Consider the following 20,044-nt stretch of genomic DNA (forward strand, 5'->3'; position numbering starts at 1 on the left):
CGTCCGTTATAGCAGAACATGTGTATCTCTTTCTGACAAGAGTACAATTCCAGTGTGTGTGATTTAACACCCTTTAAGGTCTTTCAGGGTTCATTAGATGCTGAGCAGTTTATACCTTTATTCTATCCAAATGGGAGTAAATCCCAGGGCAGAAGCCTCTCTGTCCACTGCAATTCCGTCAGGAATGACCACTAGCATCCCTGCAGTCAGCGGAAGGCTAGCTAACATCCAGCAGAAAGAGGAAAGCCCTTCTGGAGTTCACTTCCATAATATGTCCTTCAGATCAAGAGCAATATGGAGCTGTAATTGGATTTTTCTCTCCTTTGTCATGTCTCTCCTTCTTGCCCCTTCCCCTCAACTCACACAAGGCCCAGCTCAAGTATCAATTCTTCTCTGAAATGGACTTCCCCTTAAAATATATCTGTTTCCTCTAATTCTACTCAGGTAGATCATTTAGTCCGCGGCATTGAACGCACAGTGTCCTGAGCCGTACTTGCTCACCTCCAGAGCTCATCGCCCTTCCTAGATTATAAAGTCTTCAAGCACACAGACCACAGCTTGGAAAGAGCCGCTACGATCAGTTATAATACAAACAGTGCCCGGTGATGACTCGATAAAGGCATCCATTCCAGAAATACTTATCGTGCACCTACTATGTGCCAGGCATAAAGGACCCAACTTCTGTCTTGACACGGTTCACAATCGAGTGGCGTGAATGAGCGCATGTCCAATGCCATCCCATACGATAACCGATGTCCAGCGAATTTCAAATAACCACAATCAGAATAAAACATGTGCCCTGAGAGAAGTCTCATAACATGTCACCAGGGATCTTTATCTCTAAGAAAGAACACTATTAGTTTCTCAAGGAATTTCCCCAGGGAAGGGGTATAGATATCTCAGGCAATCAGGCTTAGCTTAGCTTAAACAAAAATGTGCAGTACACAGCTCTGATGTCACGGTATTCTGAAAGAATTCTACCAAATCAAGTCTGATTCTTTTTGCCTCAACAATTGACCTTAGAGGACTTACACTTGACTGAAGCTCCTCTGCTCTCAGACAGAGTCTCAACACATCAGCTACAATAGTAATAAATGAGTAATGGCAAAGCCCCACTGCTTTCTCACAGCTGCTAGCTTTCAGGGGATAAAAAAAGAAAAAAGAAAAGGAAAAAAATCAGTCTTCTGGGCCTTAATGTTACATTCTGAAAATTTTCCTTCATCTCAAATAATAAGACTCTTGGGAACACCAAGCTTGGCAAAGGTAAAATAATACATATGTTATGCTTTAGACAAGACACACAATCACAAGTTGAGCTACTTTTCGCCAGAGCTTCCCTACTTGCAAGTCAGGTATGAAATCAGACTTTACAAGGTGTAGTGCTTGTGCTATCAGCGTCTTTTCATCTCTGTTATTTCATGTAATTTATAAAGCACCGCCACCTGTGAGATACAATTCCCCATTAGGCAGATGAGGAAACAGAACCACCAGCCACGTAAGTGGCAAAACCAAGGTCATGCAACCAACTTAAGTGGAAACCAAAATCTAGGACCTCACTTCCAAGTCCAAAATCTTTTTTGCTATAACTTATGGTCTCAAAGAATGCAACAGAGGACAGAGCCCCTCACTGAAACTGGAAATTCATTTTTTTCTTGGGACAGTCAACAAATTAAAGAGAGCATGTGATCTGTACCTCTTTAAGGCAGCCCATGAAGTTGTTGCTGACAGGTGAGCCTGGCAAGTCAGCGGTACTTGGGCTTCCTCCCACGTAGAAGAAGTCATCCGAGCCCAGCATGGTGTAGTCCTCTTGAGTGTAGCCCGTCGTGGTAAGGATGCCATCCACAGAGATCGTCACCTAATGGAGGGACATAGGGACAAAAAAAATCCCAACAATGACTTTATGGTCCTTTCAAAATCTGGTGGCTTCCCCTGCCTGTGGCGTCACTTTCACTAAGATTTTTGGTGAGGAAGTCTTTCTAATTTGGTTTGATTTTGGTATGTGCAGCGAAGTTCCATTTTCTGGTCTGCCTTTTCTGTGACCCAAGCCTCCAGCATTCTTCTGCAGACTCCCAGGAGACTTCGGGGGAATTGTCAAGAACTTGCTCTACCCACTGCACGCTTTACTCAGTCAGGCTAGAAAATGGAACGATCCTCAGAAGACATCACTTGTCTCAGCTCATTAGTAAAATGATTGTTTATTTTTGGAATGATTGTTACTTATGGTGGTCGTGAGAAACAGCAAAGGAGACATTGGACAATGGGGTTTGTTAGGGTTGGTCTTTGGTGGTGGATGGTTTTTTTTTCTTTTTTTCTTTTCTTTTTCTTTTCTTTTCTATTAGTTTCTTTGGGGGCTCACACCACGCTGACAAACATGCATTCGGGGAGGGAGGGAGAAGCGTCTCATTTCTGATACGTCATGGATGGTACATGCCATGAACTACCCCAGGACTCCAACCCCTGCCTCCCTTCCCTGCCATCACCACCACCAAGAGAAGAAATGACCCAAACCAAAAAGGCAACTCTAACAAAAAGAAAGGAATATGAGGCATAATAACCAAAATAATAATAATAATAATAATAATGCCCACAGGGAAAAAAATAGCACCCACACACCCAACATCCATGAAAGGAGCAGAGGGCAGAGAGAAAAGATGGGGCCTCAAAGCGTGCACACACCATACGCTGACACACCCATGCGAAAACTATCAGAAGCCAAGAGAAAAGGCGGAAGAGAAAGGGCAGGGAAATGGGCAGAGGTGAGGAAAACCAACGGGAAGAATCAAAATCCACTTCACACTTAACATGCGCCGAACAAAGTGGAACACAAGATGGAAGTAAAAACAACCAACCAAAAAATTTTAAAAAAAATAAAACCACTCAAAACTAACTAGAGGGTTGTCTCTCCCCTGCCTGCCACCTCCCTCACTAAAAAAGAAAAAAATAAAAAAGGAAAAGAAAAAGAAAAGAAACATCCAAACCCAACCCCAAAGTATATGAAGGATGAGAGGAGAATGAAAAAGAGTGGAGACAAAAATGGAGAGAGAGGGAAGAGCGTGGAGCTGGGGCGATGATTGACAGGTTGTTAGTAATGAGGAGGAAAATGGGGAACACACTCTGATGCCCATGGGGAAATTCACGAGACAGGAACATGCCATGCAGAGTCTGTACAGAGAACACACTGGCCGAGCTCCCTTTAGCCACGGTGGGGAGTAAGGTGAAAGCCGGAAAAGGCAGAATAGGGGAAGTCGAGTACTTTCCTCCCCAGATCACCTGTGGCAGCCGTGGCCACACCAAAGGGAAAGAAAAATGGGCTTCAGGAGTGGGGAGGAGGGAAAAGCGAGGAGGAAGAGTGAGAGGGGACAGGGGGACATAGAGAGAAGAAAGTCCTCAATAGAAATCCTGTTGTCCCTCGTCTGTAACTTGGAAGTTGCAAAAGAAGGAAACAAAACAAAACAAATTTAGCTAAACAGGGAATCTTTCTTTAAAAAGACATTTTTGGGGGGAGGGGGGATTTAAAATTTAAAAAAAAAAAAAAGAGAGAGAGAGACAAACTGGAAAAAGGAAACTGTCCCAACCAAACTCTTCCAAATACCATTTCCAGGACAGGCACGTTACCCTTCCATTTTTATTTTTTCTCTTTTAACAAAAAAGAAAGGCTTGCATTTAATCCAACAAAAAAATTTTAAAAGAAGAAGAAATGAGTCTAAGGAGGATAAAAGGGGGGTTCGGGAAGGAAAAGGGGGGCAACACACGGCAAACCCAAAAAAAGAGACAATAAGAATGATATCTACCAGACAATGTAGTTTGTTTACCATAGCGTGTCCGATGCCTGAGTGCTTTGCGGAAAAGGGGGAAGAAAGGAAATTAAAAATTGTGAACAGAACGATTGTTAATTAAAAAAACTAAAAACAAAGATGAGTCGTTAGGGTGTTAGTACATTAGTCGGTTAGTAAAATGACACATTGCATGAATGATCTTGTGTTAGTTTTTCAAAAAAAAGGCACCCGACACAGAAGAAGAGAGTGGGGAAGACAATGAGACCAGGACTCTATGGAAAACCTCGGCAGCCAGGGCAGAGCCAGGGAAGGAGCCGCAATCCGCCCTGCCACTGACCTCCCCCTTCTTCCCAGGACCGCTCGGACTGGACCTCACCCCAGTTAGCGTTAGTGTCATACTTACTTTCCAAGGGCTCTTTTGAATGAACTCCATTTTCCCTCCCCACCCTCTAGCACATACAAAGCCCACCTATCCTGAAAGAAAACACCCCTAAAGTTTATCATTTCACATGGAGACAGAGCTTAAATACCAATATTCCGGGGACTGTTTTTTTTTTTTTTCCCAATATCTGACTCTGACTACATGCATCGATGATTATGATCTTCAATAGAACAACCACCACCACAACAAACGTAAAGCACGTGCAGGTCGCCTCTAGCCTCGGAAGGTGACATGATGGAGCTCATTCTGGGTTTCCACGGGTGATTAAAGATCCGTGACTCCTTTGATTTTGTGTGGATGTGTGCAGCAGGAGAGGGGGGGACACTCTTCTCTTTGCTTTCCTCTTGGTCAACAATAACTGTGTGGTCCGCATGCATCAAAATAGTTGGAAGTCTTCTTCATTCCCCTTGCAGTTATTATTTTGTTTTCTTCGCCAGAATGCTGCCTGCCCGTTGGAATCGCTCTCTCCCCATTCCCCTTTAGCAAGTGTCTCTCAAACTTTTAAGCACTTTCTTGAATGTGTAATAGAGAAGACTGGCAGATTAAACATGATTAAAGAAGCCCTGCGATTTGTCTCCTCTGATTATTTTCAAATGCTTAATGGCCAACACACCCTGAGCTGGGGGGCTGGGAGGCTGGAAGAAGGGTAACCCCAGTTTTGTGTTTGTGGTTTCACTAAAGTGGCATTCAAGGTAAAGCAATTCACATGAGTGCCATGCTCAAGGTCACGGGTTTTAAAACAAAACCAAAAACAAACCCAGAGAAACGCATCACTACCTTGGTCCCTTATCCCAGGGACAGTTTGGAACAGACAGTTCACACTCCTTCCTTTAATCAGAACCACCGGAAAAGTAGCTAGCCTTGGTCATGACTTGTCTCAAAGGTAGAACCAAGACTAGATGACCAAGAAGGAAGGAATGGGCCAAGTTCGGCTCCATTTACTAATGAATACTCCAGGAAACTCCAAGTAAGCATTCTCAGATGAGTTTTTGCCACCGAAACCATTTGACCTTACCAAAAAAATAGATGAGAAAGTCATAAGCTCATTAGCAAATATTTATGAAGTAATTTACAGTTTAATTGAAATAGACAGGGGCTTCCAACCCCTTCAAATGTCTCCTACAGAACTAAAGAAGATGTTATAAATGTATTTTTAATGGCCAAAATAATAATCTTAGGTGATTCAGCACAGAAAGGATTACATTTGCAAAATCAACTCTGCTTTTCAAAGATTTCCTTCTCTTTCAATAAACTGCATCTGGATGCAAAAGTCAGTGGGGATTTCAATGAAGACCCATTTTAGGGACACTTTCTCTATGAGATTCATATTTCCTCTGCCAAGAAATGTGCCCTAACACGCTTGGGCCTCTGTCGCCTTGTCCAGAACGGAGAGCTTTGCTTAGCAGCATCATTGGTAACAGACACAGTCACCTTCACAACAGAATACTCAGCTTATAAATCGTGCGCATGTCACAGTGAGTCTAGCACCCAGACCATGGAGGAGCTCATAATCCTTCTGGAACATAAGGTGCTTTGCATATTTAGCCACCACACATGGCTAGGGAGGATTGTAATCACCATTTCACAAATGAAACTGTGGTGTGGCAAGGTTAAATGATTTGTCCAAGGACACTGAAGGAGCTGGGTCTTAGAACTTGGAAGAGAAACCCTCCAGGGTTCCCCTCCTCTGCTTGCTCTGACCAAAACAGCACACCCAATGTTTGAAGACCGGTTTTGTTTAACCCCCACCCAATTTAAAGGATGGAATTGGGATTTTGTTTATCCCCCACCCAGTTTAAAAGATGGAACTGGGGCCCAATTCTATTTTAGAAAAGTATTTTAGTAGAAATAAAAGTGAGCCTTTCTCCAGCTAATTGGAATTGTTCTAGAAAGGCAAGAAAGTGTACACAGTGGGAGAGAAGCAGAGAAACAGACTGGTTCGTGACCATCACAGCCTGACCCTGCTCCCCCCTCCACTGACTAAAGCCTAAAGGGTGGGACTGTGCACCTGCCAGTCGAAGCTGGCAAAAGGTCATATTTTCCTTTTGGGTCTAGTCTCGGCAACTCAAACACACCGCGCCCTTACATGTTAGCAAATGGAAATTCAACTTGGGCCCTCTTGAGCACTGAGCTGAGCTGAGTAAGTGTGGATGGGGGATTATTAAAGAAAACATTAGCAATTGGATCATTTGGCCTTGGAGGAAAAACAGAATAATGATTCAAAACTGTCCAGTCCATTGGTATTAAGATGACTGGAGGCTCGAAGACTTGTGTGATTTGGTAACATCACCACAGATAGAAGAGAATCTCCCAACCAGGCAGCTTCCTCAGCATACTTAAGCATTACAATGAGTGCTTTGAATATTGTGTGCTCCTAGTGCCTTGTGAAACTTCTCTGTTCACTTAGCAATGCTAAGGAGTTGCCCTTTAATGAAACAGAAAACATATGCAAATACCTGTCCATTCTTCTGCTCTCACATTTACATTAGAAAGCATTAAATCAATCATACTGCAGAAGAAAATCTGATAAGCAGTCTCTGGAAATCTGCATAATGTTTTCTGATTAATAAAGGATGAACCCTGTCTAACTGGGTTTAATGACAAAAATCACAAGGAGAAAAACCAACTGCAAATAGCAACCCGGAAAGTGGCATCAGCACCGACCTTGACTTTTATAGAAAATGCTTTTCTTCTTCATTGATGTGGGCTGGTACGGTGTTACTATTATTACTGTTGTGACTATTACTATTCATTATGAGACTGAAAACAATGTCACTTGGCTAAGGCTTTCTGAGAGCGTTGTCACCTGACGTAGTTGCTTGCTTAGAATCGGCAAGCGATGGGAGTTCTCATGCCCGAACAGAACCAGGAAAGGCTGCTCCAAAGTTGACTTTTTTATTTGGGTCCTTCCACTTTCCAGGCCTCCCAGTCAACTGAAGAGCCTTAGAGATAGAGACCGGGGCAATAAAGTAGGACCACCGCACCAAGGAACAGAGAAACAGAGGAATTCAGAAAGATTCCAGCTAATTCTACAGGTTATCATAACAACAGGAAAAAAAAAAAATGAAAGCAGGGCAGGGGTGGTAAATTAAAAGGACAAGAAAAAGGAAGACTCTTTCCTGGAAGGAATTAAAATCATGATATCATGGCAATGGCTAACTTAATGAAAAAGAAAAACAGACATATATTCAAAAAATGAGGAAAATCTAGCAAGCTACAGAAACAAAACGACATCCTTAATTGAATTTGACAATAATACAAGATTCAAACGTAATTAAGAAAATGATAAGAAGGAAAGCAGAATAAAAGGAAAGTATTTATAACTTTTATTATCTACACAACTGAATTTTTTTTCTGAAAAGAAAAAATCAAGCATAAGTGGAGAACTGAAGGAGGAGAAGAAACATATTTTTATAATTTTTCCTTGTGAAACTGCAAAGACCGGGGAGAATGTTAGGCTTCGACAAATCCAAAGCTCTATCTCTCCTGCTCGCCCAGCACCTGCTTCACAAACCTCCGCCCCAGCTGCCCTAGAGCAGCCTCCGGGCACTCTCTCCCCACAGCCATTACCTGCCGGAGGTTACGTGTGACTTTGACATCATGCCAGGCGTTGTCGTTGAATTTTCCATTCACTGGCTCCACGATGGCCTCAAAGGCCCCGGACCCTAGGTTAATGACCAAGGAGACCGCGCCATCCTTCAGAGCCAGGTTGACATAGTCGGCCGACTTGCCCGTGTGCAGGATGAGCCCATTCCGCTGCCAGGTCTTAAAGGAGAGGGTGATTTCATCACTGCTGCTCTGGATCGGGTTCTGAGACAGGTCGTAGCACAGGTACTCGGAGCCTCGGAAAGTGGCCACGTTCTCCTCCCGGGCTGAGTGAAAAGGAAAGAGGAAAGCAGTCACCACTTGACTGGCATATGAGTCATGTGTGTGCAAATACCAAGGGGAACACGGCCCCCCGGTCAGTGGCTCCCTGCCAGGGACTTGCTGTCCACACTCCAACTCTTCTACCAGACTAAGCACCAGGTGAACCAGGAGAGACAGCAACTGCCGAGAAGCCATCTACTCTCACAAGGGAGGAAGACCAACGCAACGGTGTAGAAGAGTTTGCTGCATTTCCTTCCTGTTTTCCCTGAGAAAAACCCAAGGAAATTTTATGCAAAATGGTAGAGTGAAGTTGATGTTGTTTTTGGTTCAATGGTGGCTTTTAAATGCTGTCGAGAGCTGGTGTAGAATGGATAATTAATTGTTCTGACAAAGGGTTCTTCAGCTCTACGTACCCTTTTATTGACCAATAACTAAAAATCAATTACCCTGAAAGATCTGGCTCTAATTTCCATCCATCAACAACCCAGCTTACTTTGGTTTCCATGGTAGAGTCCTGAGCCCAGTGGAGTGATGAGGGAAAGGGGAGAGAACAGAATTTGGTGAAACACTTTGACAAGACAGCAATAGCTCCCTTTCGATTCAAAGGGATCTCTGCTCTGAAGTCTCCTAATTTAGATGTCCCTGGTCAGACCATCCTAAAGAACACCCAGGGTCAAGACAGCATTCCACTGAAGTATATATTCTCTTCCAAGGCCATACCCTGGGATCCTCTAATTTCCTACCCAAAGAACCCCAGGCCTGTTTGCAGGGCTTCTGCAAGGTTCCGCCCAGACTCATTTTCCAACAGCATAGCATGCCATTGGTGTGCATACCTCGAGGTCTGAGCACTAGCAATGGCGGGACCCTTTGCAGGGAGTTAGACAGAGCTGGCCACGTGGGCATCCACGTGCATTTATACCAAACTCCTTGTGGATACAGAATGGAGAGAGAGGTGGAAGGAGGAAGGAGTCAGGCCGCAGGCTGACAGCCAGAGGGCCTGGTTCTCCTTGTGCTAGTATTCTCCAGTGCAGAACACTGAGGAATCCAAAAATTCTAAGTGTGTACCTGGCTTACCAGGTAGTGTCCAAGGTATATTCATCAAAGGAATGACATATTTTGTTTAATTATTTGTTGATGTAATTTATAATTTCAAAACTTGGCATATGGACTTTCATTCATCCCTCTGACAGGCAGCCTGACTGAGAGAGGCCTACTACATGCACATCAGGGTTGGCCAAAAGCTAGTGAATCACCTCATCATGAAAGGAAGTGGGCAACAGAACAAGGTTGGGTAGGCAGCGTCCCGTTACAGAGTGGGGACTACAACATAAGGTTGAGCAGTTTCCATTTTCTCTTCTAGAACTACACTTCGACCTTAGTAACCAAAGTCAATTCCACCTCAATTTAGATCCTATCGACCATCACAGCCCTAAGTAAGTCACTTAAGTAAAATAAATATATTCTCATAATTAAGTAAGAACAGGAGAGGAATCACTCATCATTTGGGAGAGATGACCACCCACTACAGACTATATTAATCTGTAATAGCATCAAAATAGCCTTAAAACATGAACCTCAACTTCGTATTCCAGAGATGTAAATATCAGACTTATCCTGTGTATTCCAGAGGGTCTCAATGACAGGTGTCTCCCTGCATATTTCTGTTTTGTGCATGCCTGCATATATACATACATACACACATAAATACACACACTGGTATAAGCAAAAGGGTCCTGTCCACATATAAATGACCACAGTGTTGCATATATATGTGTGTGTGTATGCGATATATCCGTAGCAAGTACTACTTGGCAACATAACCTATCTCTGATGCTTCTTACCAAAATAGCCAAAAAAATAAAATCACGAAGCAGCAATCTGATACCATCTCTATGTTTGAAACAGATCTATCCAATCCCCTAGTGCCCTGTCTGTTGTCATGATTTTTCCTCTCATTTCTGAAGAAATGGCTTTGTGAAAATGCAACTGGATAAGCCTCTGCTCAGTAGACCAAGAGGTGAGTTTGACCTAGAGTAAAAGACGGCAAATCCAATGAAGTTATGACCTTCAAACTCTTTTCCTATGGATGAAAATGCGCACAGAGCCAACTACTATGCCTGTCCTCAGTGCCTATAGTAACGTGCTATGGTAACAGGTGTCTTCTGTAAACATTTAAGTTAGACCTTATGTGCCCAATGAACTGAGAAAAATGAACAAGGAAATGAGTGCCTCTAAAGAGATGCTTGAATTAATCATGGAGTACCCTTCAAAGGGGAAAGGCTGGACACAGAACAGTAAGGCTCCAAGATCCCATTTGATGTGCTCTATGGTGCCTAATATTTGTCAAGTAATTAAACCAAGGAGTATGCAAAAATAATAAGCTTTGGAGCTTATAAGGGATTTTAGAGCTTATCTGATTTAATGCCCACCTCCCTTTTAACAAGGATGAAAGTGACAACTAAAAATTAGTGCTGCCCAAGATCACACAGCTGGTATTACTCTGGACTTCCACTGCCTATCTGGACTTCCCTCTCGATATTCTTTTACCCATCACTTTGGAAGTACCAATGTTCCTACTTTACTATAGGGTGCGAATGATTCCACAGAGCCAAGCATTAACTTACAAAGCATCCCAAACCCTGGATAAACTGAGCCAGAAATTTATCTCTTCCCGCCCCCATATATATCACTTACTCACCAAAATAATGTTCCCCTTTCCTCCCTGGATGCTGGGTGTGTTTAAAGCAATAGAAATTGTTTTATGTGGAGGCCACACAAGAAAAATGACATCATTGTAGAGAAAAGAATATCAATAAATAAACAAGAAATAAAACCAACGTGAGAAATTGTCTATGTAAATCAGATACATATTTATGCTAATCCCCATGCAAATTTACCAACAAAGATTTTATGTAGCTGAGCACGTCCCTTTGCAAGTAATCTAAGGAAAATGCTGTAACCATACACAGCCTTCCCTATCTCTTCATTCAATGATGAATTTTCCCGGTTTGCCTCTTCCCTAGGCTGGAGGAGGTTACCAAGAGCAGCATCACCCCAGATGCTCTTATCTCCTCCACATGTCAACATGTAAGAGACACCTGAAAGCTACTCTCTGAGTCATATTCTAGATAAGCTCAATTGTAACATTTTTAACGCATGGGACACCTTCCTCCTGACTGTGTGGAGAGGAGCTGCAGTGACAGTGCATGACCCGGTCTTCAAAAGAGCAAATGAGGGGCACGGAAGAAGAAGGAGTGAGAACCTTGAAGAAAGCATTCCTTTGCATATTCTCACAACTGATTTCTCCTAAGATCCCAGCCTGTCTTAATCTCCTTCTAGGAGCCAAAGTGTAAACACTGTCTTGTCACCTTGAAAACCATACTCAATTGACGATGAACATAACTGAAAGGCACAAAACTAAACAGTGGCACACACATTTCTAAGTTCATTCAATTCTCCAAACGCTCTATTAAAAAAATGTAATATTGCTCCAAATTTGTTTCCTTTATTTAGTGTTTACACTGGGAAAGAGGTCGAAGAGACAACGCAGTCACCTTGCATGTATTCAGGCTAACCAGGTAGAGACAATGGACGCAGGGGATTTTGTAACAGAGTACAAAACAGCTTAGCAGAAAGCTCCAGCTTGGCAAGAAGGCACGCATGGGCATGGCTGATGGACTGTTTAGATCCCCTTAAATTATATCACCCCAAAGTTTACAATCAATTGCATAAGTGTTAAAATAAAAATGTTATTCTCACTACACAGAAAGCAAAGCGCAACCACATGACAGCAAATCATTTCCCCATTATTTGTAAGTGTCCAACTGATTAAACACGAGATGCAATCTAGATATGTGTAACCCAAGATTTTAAATCAGTTTGTATAAGATATGTAAAGTACTGATCTTTCAAAAGGCTTGTTAATCCAAGTACTATATATAAATAGCATTCACAAGCATTTATTCAATTCTATTTTCCACTCTCTCCCCCCCAAAAAAAATCCAGCTAGTGATTTATATAATAATATCTCCATTTCTCTGAGAAATTGCAAAGCAGATTAAAATATTCAGCGTAATATGTTTTTACCATGCAATCTAAGAAGTGTGGAGAAATGCATATCACTGTTTAATTGGGTCTGTGGTTTCTGAGAGCATGATGTCTCGGGCTTTGAGATCAAGAAATCCGGGCTTTTTTCTGAATATTATTATTATTCTGAAGGTTATGAAGAGCCACTGTACAATTTCACTGAAAGGATGGATGGGGTCTGATTTGTATTTTTAAAAAATCACATAATCTTCTAAAACAATTTTGCAACTCAACTAATGTTGGGTTGAGAGTGAACTGAAAAGAAGAACAAACTGAACGCAGAGAGCCCCATTAAAAGATGAGAACACAGCACCTGAGTGGCTCAGCCCGTTAAGCATCTGACTCTTGATTTTGGCTCAGGTTATGATCTCTGGGGCGTGAGACAGAGCCCTACATCAGGCTCTATCCTCAGCTCTGAGTCTGCTTGTCCCTCTCCCTCTGCCCTACCCCCTGCTCCGGCTCTCTCTTTCTCTTGCTCACAATGAATAAATAAGATTAAAAAAGAAAAGGTCGAGAACACATCTGAACTACTTTCCTGGGGGTGCCCAGACTGGTTCAACCTGGAGGTTGATACCCTTCCCAAGGAAGGTTCACCTTTTGCTGGGCAATAATGGAAGCACACAGTTCTTAGGAGAGACAGAGGTCCTGGCAAACCACAGACCACAGGAAGAAGCCAGAGTCTGCACACTTCTGATCCAAATGCAGCCATGGAAAACCAAGGACCAGAGGTAAAGACTGAGCGACAATGATAGAATGTTAGACATGAAAGGCCTCAAGGGAGAACATGTCAGGTGTGCATAAAGGAGGATTCTAGGTCCATTTGCAAATACAGTGCAGTTTCTTAAATGCCATGTATTTCCAAATGCTTTCTTAGTTGTTATTTGTGTCTCTCAACGCTCCGCAAGGCCACTTTGCTGGGATTATGCCAAGGGGAGGAACTGGAGGCACATAGTTTAGGTGGGTTATCCGAGACCCTGAAAAGCATTCAGACCAGTTCCAAAACCTTAGTCCCCTGATTCCCGTTGCATTGCGTTTGCTACGATGTCATATCACCACCTGGCCAGGAACTCAAACTCTCGAGCAGGTTCCTAGTCCCCCACCCCCAACTGTTCCTACAACTGCAAGAAGTTCAATGGGTCAAAAGGAGAAACCACTAGCCATGACAGAAGGAGTCCTCTCAGGCAGCAGGAGCCCAAGCAGAGGAATGCAGAGGGGGGCTGGCTTCAGCCCAGAATTCTCTTGCAGCAGACTGGAGAAAGCCAAACTGGGAAGATGGCACTCTTCACCTCCATCAGAGGACCTTGGGAATGGAATTTTTAGACATCACTTAGAAGAGCCGATGAAAATCCAACCCCTCTGGAGGGGCTGTATCAACTGGCCCTGAACAGAACACCTGCTATGCTCCAGAAAGGGAGTAGGGAAACCAGCTGCCTAAGGCTGCACCTCGGAGATACAAGCAAAACCGCGCTCAGCTCTGAAGCCTTTGTCCTTCAGCTGGCCTTCATGCAGCAGTGTGGCGCCCAGGCTGAGATGACCCTCGTTGGTTACCCTGGCCGGGTACATCCTGGAGCTCAGGGATACCAGCAGACAAGGGCTGCTGCTGCCCTCCCCGCCAGAAAAAGGGATGGCCTGTGGTCCTGGGGCCAGTCTGCTGATGCCTTTCCCTAGATGCCCACACACAGCAGTCTGTCCTCAGATGGGACAGCCATTGTGACAAGCTTCAGGTGCTCCAACTATAAACTGACATATCGTCCACCTCTTCTGGACACTGCTTCCTAGGCAAAAAAAAAAAAAAAAAAAAAAAAAAAAGAATGAGTCTAGATGGTGACAAAAGCAGCCCTGCGCAGGGAGTACATAAAGCAGAAATGAACTCATAGTGAAGTCCCCAATTCCAGAATTTGGGACACTGCATATGCACTCAATTCAGAAAGGTGCCTGGAGCTGACACAGCCACTGGGTGGTTTGCTGGCAAAGGAACACGGTATAAGGCAAAAGTGAGTTTGTTCTTGCATGATTCTGTCCCCTTTCCATGCAACCTGCTAAGAATCCAACATCCAGAACAAGAACTCCCACCTCTAAGGGATCTGTGGGCAGACCTCCATGTTAGCGGTTGGGCTGGGAGATCATCATATTTGCAAAAACAGGGGAAAAGAGAAATTGTTTTACTAGAGCGAATCCTATTACACATCACCTAATGGGAATTCCTGCTAGAACTGGAGGAGGGACATGCGGAATAAGAAAAAAAAAAAACTGTACAAGTAAGTGTCCTCCTGGTTCTTGCTGTCCCCTTTTCCTTACAGTGTATTTTAGGGCCAAACAAAGCATTCAGATAGATCAAAGTGCAGAGCCATCACCCAAGGGGAAACGATGAATCCTTTACCTGCCACATCCCATCACACAGGTATTTCAAAAGCAGAGTGTACCAGCAGATAGCAAATTGTGTCGCTATGAGCAATTCCGCACTACAAAACAAAACACACAGGAAATCTGACCTCCCGGAGCCATTTCCAACCCTTATCCTCAGACTCTCTGTAGGAAAGATGCAACAGAGAAATAAATGGACTTTCCACACTGCCTGGGTCACTCGCTAGCCTGCAGATGCTTCTTGAAAGTGATGAGAAGGAAAACAGTACATCAAGTTGTCACTTGGAAAATAAACAGCTAGCATCCTGGCGAGGGAAGCTGCCTCAGTCCACAGAAGAATGGCCTGGAAAATCATGCTTCACTGAAATCACTAGAAAGCTAATGGTATCCTGAAGACGGCCTTTCTCTTGATTGCATTACAATAAAAGTTAAATTTTCTGTTCATTTAAGGAATGAGGATTTACAGGTGCCTGCTACGCACCATGCAATGTGCCCAATGCTGACAGCACTCCAGCCACACGGCAACCCTGTGAATAGGAATAATTAGCTGATACTGTACGGTAGAAGAGAAATGGTAAAGCTAAAGCAACTCGAATGCCCGCTAAGTGCCAGGCCCTGGCCTAGACTCACGTGAAACAGGGCACCCTCCCACTGTCCAGGGTAGAGTGGGACTTCAGACTCAAGGACTCAAGGAGGGTAATGATGAAGACTTTGACTTGGATCGACCAGTTCTGGCACTTACCTAATCCTGTGAAATCGTAGCTCATCCCTTTACCCTTATTCTCTCTCCCTCAGTTTCCCACTCTACAAAATGGGAATCACCAGAGTACATATTTCATAGAGTTGCTGTGAAACACCCATCTGAAAAAGTCCACAATCCAGATCCCAGGCACAGACTTGTTGGCTGCTGATGGCAGCAGTAAGAATGCACACACAAACAAGCACTAACAATTAAGCATAGTAACTATTTTGTTGGTGATACTGGCATGCAGAGGAAGGGATAAATGACCATGAATGTTAGGGAAGACACCACACAGGAGGTCAAACTTAACTTGTGTCTTCAAGTATGAGTAAGAGTTCATCATACAAAAGAGGGATGAAACTCTAGTTAGAAGAAACACCGTATTCATTGGTATAGTCCCTAGAAAAGCACAGGATGTTCATGGAACAGTGAGAAGTTCAATGCGTAATGGGCAGAGTAACAGGCACATGAGTACAGGCTTGGGATGAGGCTGGAGACTGATATGCCCTATCCTGAGGTGCTGGGGATGGAGGGTCTACAGAGGAGAGGAAAACTGATGCTTGGGAGTACACAACTGTGCCTACCTTGTATTGACTGGAGTGGACAAATTGCTAGAACAATAAAGAGGGATCCAGGAGACATCTCCAAAGTAGAATGGATATTGCCAAGAAACCCTGGCCTGAGGTAGTTGTGCTGCAAATGGCCGCCAACCCACTGAAAATAACTGGTGTATCTTCTTACACTGTTGGCGGGAATGAAAGTTGGTGCAACCACTTTGGAAAACAGTGTGGAGATTCCTCAAAAAATTAAAAACAGAGCTACCCTATGACCTGGCAATTGCACTACTGGGCATTTACCCCAAAGATACAGATGTAGTGAAAAGAAGGGCCATATGCACCCCAATGTTCATAACAGCAATGTCCACAATATCCAAACTGGGAAAAGAGCCAAGATGCCCTCCAACAGACGAATGGATAAAGAAGATGTGGTCCATATATACAATGGAATATTACACAGCCATCAGAAAGGATGAATACCCAATTTTTGCATCAACATGGACAGGACTGGAGGAGATTATACTGAGTGAAATAAGTCAAGCAAAGAAGTCAATTATCATATGGTTTCACTTACTTGTGGAACATAAGGAATAGCATGGAAGACATTAGGAGAAGGAAAGGAAAAGTGAAGGGGGGAATCAGAGGGGAAGACAAACCATGAGAGACTGTGAACTCTAAGAAACAAACTGAGGGTTTTAGAAGTGAGGGGAATGAGGGGGATGGGTGAGTCTGGTGGTGGGTATTAAGGAGGGCACGGATGGCATGGAGCACTGGGTGTTACACTTAAACACTCAATCTTGGAACACTCATCAAAAACTAATTGTACTATATGGTGACTAACATAACACAATTAAAAATAATAATTGACGTAAATGCTGTACATTTTATTTTTACTTAACCACCTCATCTATAGGATGATCTATAATTATGTTTCTTCCACTATAGGCTTTTTATTTTAATTTTGAGTCAATCACACATGGATTGAACACAAAAAGTACACTCTATTTTGTAGAGGGAACTCCATTACCCTGTCCCTACAACTCCACAAGAACATTTTCTCCCCATTCTCCAGAACAGAATGGTTTTGCAGTAACACTTGAACCTTCTCTCCTTTATTCTTTCAATGAGAGAAGTGGTTCATCTGCTTGGTGGCACAGTAAGGGTCTGACACCCACAGGTCCATGTTTCTTAATTAGGTGCTCACTATTCTTATGTGCCCTTTCTCTCTCCTGCAGATCTGCCTTTCCTCCAAGGACTGAGCTCTCCTCTAGGTTCTCCCATGCAGCAGACCTGTCGGAGTGGACTCTGCCCCATAGAAGAAGGCCTGGGTTTTTCTAGCTCTTCTCCCTAGGCCCAAGTGGTTGAATTTAACCCAGGGGGGGAATTACATGGGAGCCCAATTTGGCTGCAGATCAAAGCCACATACTCTAACATAGCCCTACCAGCAAGAAAACTGGTATCTGGATCCCTGACCTGACCACCATTTGACTCTTCTGTCTGTTCTTCAATGGATTCAGAATGTTATGGCTGTCACACCTCAGACATCAAGCCCTTGGACTCCTTTCAGTCTGGAAAAATAACTGACACACCTGGAACCACACAAGGTCAATGACAAGCAAACATCAATTCTAGCCATGACTTTAAAGCCGGCTCTATGCCATAGTGTTTACTACGATACATTTCTTGAAGTTGCATGGAGGATACAGGTGATTATAATGGAGAAGAATTTAACCCTGGTTGCTCCCCTGGAGATAAATGTTAGATTGAGGTTTGAAGTTTTTGGATGAAAAAATTACAGAAGTTACACAATAACTAGGGCAAGGGTACTAGAGCCCCAAATCCCTCTTCATGAGACTATAGTCCATGGACTTGATGAGAATGAAAAAAAAAAAAAATTAGGAGGGATAGGGACACCTGGGTGGTACAGTCAGTTAAGCACCTGCCATTGACTCAAGTCATGATCCCAGAGTCCTGGGATTGAGCCCCGTGTTGGGCTCCCTGAGCTCAGCAGAGAGTTTGCATCTGCCTCTCCCCCACTTATGTGCTCTCTCTCTCAACTAAATAAAATCTTTAAATATTAGTAGGGACAAAAGCTGGAGAAGAGAGGATGGAAAACTGTAGTTCTGATACAAACAGAATTAATAACAATGAGAAATACCCACTGTGATTCTAGAGCAGGAAGCAGATCATCAGAAATGACTTTTCTTCTTACACTGGCACATATATTGACCCTAACTGCTCCCCAAATTAGACACTCACTGTATCGACACATAGTGTTCAGAAAGAAAAAGTAAAGTCATGAAAGGTTTACAGAATTTGGGAAAACTCACTCAAATATTAAGATATTTAGTAGCTGAGCGCCTGGGTGGCTCAGTCAGTTAAGTGTCTGATTCTTGAATTTGTCTCAGGTCATGATCTCAGGGTCTTGAGATCAAGCCCTGTGATGGGCTCCACACTCAGCAGAGAGTCTGTTTAAGATTCTCTCTCTCTCCCTCTCCTCTGTCCCTCCCCTCCTGCTCACTCTGTCTTTAAAAAAAAAAAAAAAAGATATTTTGAAGCAATCAACGTGGGTTTTAAAACCCATATGGACTTAGAAAATATTTATTTCTGCCAAATTGTTTTCACCCAAGATGAAAACAAGAACCCGCCATAACCAATCATCGTGCTGGTATCAGAAGAAGATGCTCTAATTGACCTCTGAACTCAGCAGTTATCTAAGTCACTGTGTTGATGAAACCAACCAACTTCAAGCGTCCAGAGAAATGAGACAGTTGGGTAGCATGTGAAACTTCCTACCGATATTCAGGAGCTCAAATAGCTCCTGTTCCTAGAAGAGGAAAGGTGATCGAGAGACTCCCAAGCTTCCTCTGGGTGATCAACAGGGAAGTATAAAGTGTTAAAGATTTTTACCTAATGTTTCCTTCACTCAGCCCAGAATACATAAAGAATACTGAACATAAATTGGCACTGGCCAATAAATTTCACCTCCACTAACTCTCTCTCTCATTCTCTCTCTCTCTCACACACACACAATGATCACTCATCATTATATATTACAGTCCTGTTCATATGTAACAAGAATAAAAAAACACAGAAGCAATCCATAATCAATTTCTGGTAGTGTTTCCTTCTGGAGAAGGAAAGAAGAAATGGAACCCGAGATGTACTGAAATAATACTCAGCCTTTATAAAAAAGGGTATAAAGCAAAAATGGCAAAACATTAAAATGTGTTTAAGCTGCAGAATAGCTAAACCAATGTTTATAATATCCTCTAGTCCAGGGACTATACATTTGAAATATTTCATGCTTTTTATTACCTGCAGATGATTCTGATGAAATACCTAATGGCTCAATAAATCTTGGATGATTCTTTGTTTATTTCACACGTTGATGTCAACTCTTCAATCATCTCTTGCGAGCACCCATTTTTCATGTTTCTGAAATCTCCCATGTACCCCCGAATGTATTAAATAAAGACATGTGGAATTGAACTGAAATGCAGCTGAACTGATCCGTGACTCGAACGTCACCAGTTCCTCCTGCCGCCTTGCTGCCTCCCCCATTCCCGGAAACCCACTGCTCAGTGCACCGACAAGACAGAGTTCAGTCGGCTTCCTAAGGACAAAGGGAGGAAATGCTCACAGGAGCTAAGGAACAGAGAAGACCTGGATTTGTTACTGAGGGATCACTCAACGTCAAGTGCAGAGACGCAACCCCGGGGAGTTCAGGGTATGCCACAGTATACCTACGCAAGCCTCCAGGGCAGAATACAACCATCCTAGTTCTTTAAGAAGATCCCCACAGATGGGGCACCTGGGTGGCTCAGTGGGTTAAAGCCTCTGCCTTTGGCTCATGTCGTGATCCCAGGGTCCTGGGATCGAGCCCCGCATCGGGCTCTCTGCTTGGCAGGGAGCCTGCTTCCCGCTCTCTCTCTGCCTGCCTCTCTGCCTACTTGCGATGTCTCTCTCTCTCTCTGTCAAATAAAGAAATAAAATCTTAAAAAAAAAAAAAAAAAAAGAAGATCCCCACAGAGAAACCTGAATCTGCCCAGGCCTTCGGCCTCCTCCTGCAGCCAGCAGGAACCCAGCCCAGTTCCTCCTTTGTTAGCACCGTGGCTCTAGCCTGCAAGTCTAGACAGAGGGGCTTGTTAAAAGGCCTTGGAGTCAAAGCCTGGACAAGATCAATAAGGCTTTTTATGACACAATGAAA

General features: G+C 43.4%; 1 protein-coding gene across 36 annotated transcripts in view; it reads right to left on the reverse strand.

The window, feature by feature from the left end:
- NRXN3 (neurexin 3) overlaps positions 1–20,044 on the reverse strand; it is a 1,566,681-nt gene that overhangs the window by 1,104,764 nt on the left and 441,873 nt on the right. For 21 of the 36 annotated variants that reach the window (XR_009355804.1, XR_009355803.1, XM_059182679.1 and 18 more), the window contains 3 exons: positions 7,789–8,090; positions 3,813–3,836; positions 1,694–1,855 (listed from right to left, as the gene is read on the reverse strand). Coding sequence is in view for 32 of the 36 variants with exons in the window: in XM_059182679.1 (XP_059038662.1) it covers positions 1,694–1,855; positions 3,813–3,836; positions 7,789–8,090 (488 nt within the window). In the remaining 4 variants the exon portion in view is untranslated. The remainder of the gene's footprint in view (positions 1–1,693; positions 1,856–3,812; positions 3,837–7,788; positions 8,091–20,044) is intronic. The other 15 variants (XR_009355806.1, XR_009355805.1, XM_059182678.1 and 12 more) reach the window with 1 other exon arrangement.

This window comes from Mustela lutreola, chromosome 7, assembly GCF_030435805.1.
Source record: "Mustela lutreola isolate mMusLut2 chromosome 7, mMusLut2.pri, whole genome shotgun sequence".
Lineage (NCBI taxonomy): Eukaryota > Metazoa > Chordata > Mammalia > Carnivora > Mustelidae > Mustela > Mustela lutreola.